The sequence below is a fragment of the Garra rufa genome, chromosome 1, assembly GCF_049309525.1.
Source record: "Garra rufa chromosome 1, GarRuf1.0, whole genome shotgun sequence".
Classification (NCBI taxonomy): Eukaryota; Metazoa; Chordata; class Actinopteri; order Cypriniformes; family Cyprinidae; genus Garra; species Garra rufa.
The window spans coordinates 11,535,184-11,538,878 of NC_133361.1; the positions used below are offsets into that span (position 1 = coordinate 11,535,184).

The window sequence follows — 3,695 nt, forward strand, 5'->3', positions numbered from 1 at the left end:
TTACATTACCTGTCATTCAACTGTTTAAATTGATGTTTTTCATGTTAAATATTTTGGATTTAGTTTTTTTTTTCTTTATTAGGCTACATCTTATCATTAGCACGTGTTTTCACTGATTTAAATTACCATATAAACATGCTAAAATGTGTGATCTTCAATTAAATATTTGACTTGACTAATAAATTGGCTCGTTTTTCCTTACTAATCCTTACTCACAAACACTGTTGAAGTTCACTGAATACCATACAAGTCTTACATTCTTAGTGCTTTTATTTATTTATTTTGTGCAGATAGACTTTTTTATAGTTAAACAAACTATTATTATTATATCTCTCCTCTCGACGCTTCACACTCCAGTTCAGCGGATGGCGCTAAAACACATACTTTGTTTGCCAAACACCATTAAAACCTCAGAGGAAGAACATTAGTTTAACCGTGTTCTCTGTTGTTTTGCTGTTATGCTGGCCTAATAGAAACGGTTAGAAATGTTGTTTCTGTTAATATAAAAATACAGTTTTTGAATCACGTCAGTAAATACATGTAGGTCTAATATACTAAGTTTCAAAGCTGGAATATCTGGAGGAGTATCATCTGAACTGACATCTGCTTCTGTGAAGATGGTATTTGTTAAAGAGGAGACTGAGGAGGACAGGAGTAAACCAGAACCCTGGAAAATGAAACAGGAGGAACCAGAACCCTGGAAAATGAAACAGGAGGAACAAGGAGGTTTTATTTTTATTTTTATTTTTTTTTCTGTTTGTGATACACTAGGCTAAGTAGGCTTACAAAGCTTTAATTATACTGACAGTTATAAAGTTTCAAGCTGATTTAGATTTAGTTTGTTGAAATAGAAACAAGAGATGCTGAATAATATAATGGAGCAGCAAACAATAAGGGACATGTTTTTTCAACAAAATGTATGGTAAATTGTTGTGTAGTTAATCAAACATATTTGTTCTCCTTATTAAAGCATGGGATTTGTGCAGATAATGTTTTAAAAATTATATTTTGAAGATCAGTGTACCTCATTCATGAAAAGTTTCAGGGATGTATCATTTATACAATTGCATCAAAAGAAACTAAATATTTACACTGTCACACCAGGGTTCTTTTTTTTATGTATTTTCCCACTTTTACATTTTTCTGTTTGTGCTTTTATTTTAGAGTATGGAGAAGAAAGTGAGGAGAACGAAGAATTGACTGAAGTTGAAGGGAAAAATCAAGTCAAATCTGGACTCACCTGCACTCAGTGTGGGAGGAGTTTCACACGCAAATATAGTCTTAAGGAGCACATGAGAGTTCACACTGGAGAGAAGCCGTTCACTTGTAAAGAATGCGGGAAGAGTTTCACAAAATCAGCAAACCTCAAGGATCACATGAACATCCACACTAGAGAGAAGCTGTACGCATGTGATCAATGTGGCAAAACATTTCTGAGGGCTTCAGATCTGAAGAAGCACCTGATAGTTCATACAAAGGAGAAGCCACATTCATGTCATTCGTGTGGAAAGAGTTTTTCACGTCTAGAACATTTGAGAGTACATCAGACAATACATACTGGTGTGAGAGAGCACATGTGCTATGAGTGTGGGAGGTCTTTTAACTTTGCACGGTGTTTAAAACGACACCAGATGATCCACACTGGAGAGAAACCTTACAGGTGTTCACACTGCAACAAGACATTCAATCGTTCAGAAAACCTGAAAAGACATGAGAGAAATTACACTGGAGAAAAAAAACACCGTGACAAGAGATTCAGTCGGTCAACACATTTGACATGTATCGTTTGTAGTTTGCTTACTCTTTCACGAAGGACAGTAGCTTTTTACAAACAGTAACACTTTCAAAAGTCACAACATTAATTTAAATTTTTCTTCACTGTTGTTTTTAAAACCACTTGTTATTCAATTACAAATTTAAAAAAATGCAGAAGCAGGATGATACCTGCTGCGTAATTAAAATATATTTGAACATTCTAATGTTTTAATATAAAATTTCTTGTAAATAAAAGTTGTGTACAATAGTGAAAATAAAGCAGTCTTGTGTTTTTAGTGTTGTGAAGGGCTCACCCCTTGTTTTTGACCACATTTGGTGCTACAACCCTGCTAAACAGTATAGACTTTAATATGCATTAATCAAGTCTGTTTATACAGTAAAGACTATTAACTTTTATTTCACATTTAATTAGTTAATTAGATTTCTTTTGTAGGCTATTAAGTCTTTGTTGGCCAGTACACTGTAAAACGTTTTCACCAGTTTCAACTTAAAAACTTAAGTTTAGCAGCTGCCTTAAGATTGTAAGTTAAATCAACTTAAGTCATTTAAACTCACAAGTTAAATCAACTCATTTATATTGTAATAAGTTAAAATGACTGATTTAAGCTGATTTAACTTAAAAACTTAAGGCAGCTGCTAAACTTTGGTTTTTAAGTTGAATCTGGTGAAAACTTTTTACAGTGTATAGCCTACTTTTTTTAGTACCAAATCATATATAAACTTTGTATATAAATCTTAAACCGTAAGAAAAAAAATGCCTTCATACTGGTGCAACTGTGATTTTATAATAGTAAATTATTTGAACATGATGTTTCTTTACATTTTAGAATGTAAAGCCATTCACTTTAGTAAAAAACAAAACAGAAGCACCAGATCGAAGAGCAATATTGTAATAGATTAATAGAGTGACTTTAAAACCTTAAGGATAGTCAGCAAAAGGGAGAGATCCATCTTATTAGTATTCACTTTTACTCAGCTAATTTTTCTATTTGCTTTAAGCATAGTTATTGATTAAATGTTGCCTATTTGTTGATTAAATGTTACCTTTTTATTAATATACATATTTTTACCTTTACGTTTTATTTTATCAACCACTTTTATCATATGTGCATCAGGAAAAAGTAATAATATAATTTTAGTTTTAATATCTGAAAGCTACGGAGCCCCTGAAAGGTCATGGTAGTGGAAAAAAAATTGGTGTGGGTGGAAAAAAATTGGGGTGGTGGAAAAATATTTTGGGGTGGGTAGAAAAAAAATCGGGGTGGTGAAAAAAAATTCTGGGTGGGTAGAAAAAAATCAGGTTGGGAAAAAAAAAATTTTTTTCATTTTTTTTTGCGTTCACTCGCAAAACCAGTTGAGTTCGAACAAACACTTTCTGTTCACTTTACAGTTCATAGAGCTTTGTTTTGAACTTGGACTCAAGTATTAAAAAATACAGTCAGTGCTTCGTTCAAGGCACGGTTTTAGGACATTCTAAAACGCTTAATGTAAAACACTGGATGACTAGTACCCACCTTACAGCATTCAAAATATTAACAGAAAGCGCTCAATTGCACGTTAAGAGGTTTCCGCCCCTAAAGAGTACCCGTATTAATGAAGATGGTGATTAAAAAGACCAATGAATCACTGCAAGCTGTAAAGTAAACAGGAAGTGTTTGTCCGAACTCAACTGGTTTCGCAAGAGAACAAAAAAGTTTTGCATTTTTTTCTCCCATCCTGATTTTTTTTTTCTTTCTCCATCCCGATTTTTTTTCTACCCACCCCAAAAATAATTTCCACCACCCCGATTTTTTTTTCTTCTTCTTTGGGGTTTAAAGGCGGGTTGCATCCACGATCCTTGCACTACCGCCATCTTCTGGCTGATTCCCTCTGATATTTCAGTTTCTTTGCTCCCGCTCTCCTCTCATCATATTCTATTC

At 33.5% G+C, this 3,695-nt stretch overlaps 1 protein-coding gene across 1 annotated transcript; it reads left to right on the plus strand.

Annotated features, from left to right (window-relative positions):
* The first annotated feature begins 422 nt into the window (after window positions 1-422).
* On the plus strand, window positions 423-2,008 carry LOC141331075 (uncharacterized). Its single transcript, XM_073835947.1, has 2 exons — window positions 423-726; window positions 1,165-2,008. The coding sequence occupies exons 1-2, from the start codon at window positions 618-620 to the stop codon at window positions 1,836-1,838; spliced, it is 783 nt and encodes a 260-aa protein (XP_073692048.1). The 5' UTR covers window positions 423-617; the 3' UTR covers window positions 1,839-2,008.
* The last annotated feature ends 1,687 nt before the right edge of the window (window positions 2,009-3,695 follow it).

Excerpts from the sequence above, each read along its gene's own strand:
- LOC141331075 (XM_073835947.1), top strand. The coding sequence starts at position 618 with ATGGTATTTGTTAAAGAGGAGACTGAGGAGGACAGGAGTAAACCAGAA. Across the intron at positions 727-1,164 it reads GAAACAGGAGGAACAAGGAG|AGTATGGAGAAGAAAGTGAG; the intron begins GTTTTATTTTTA and ends CTTTTATTTTAG.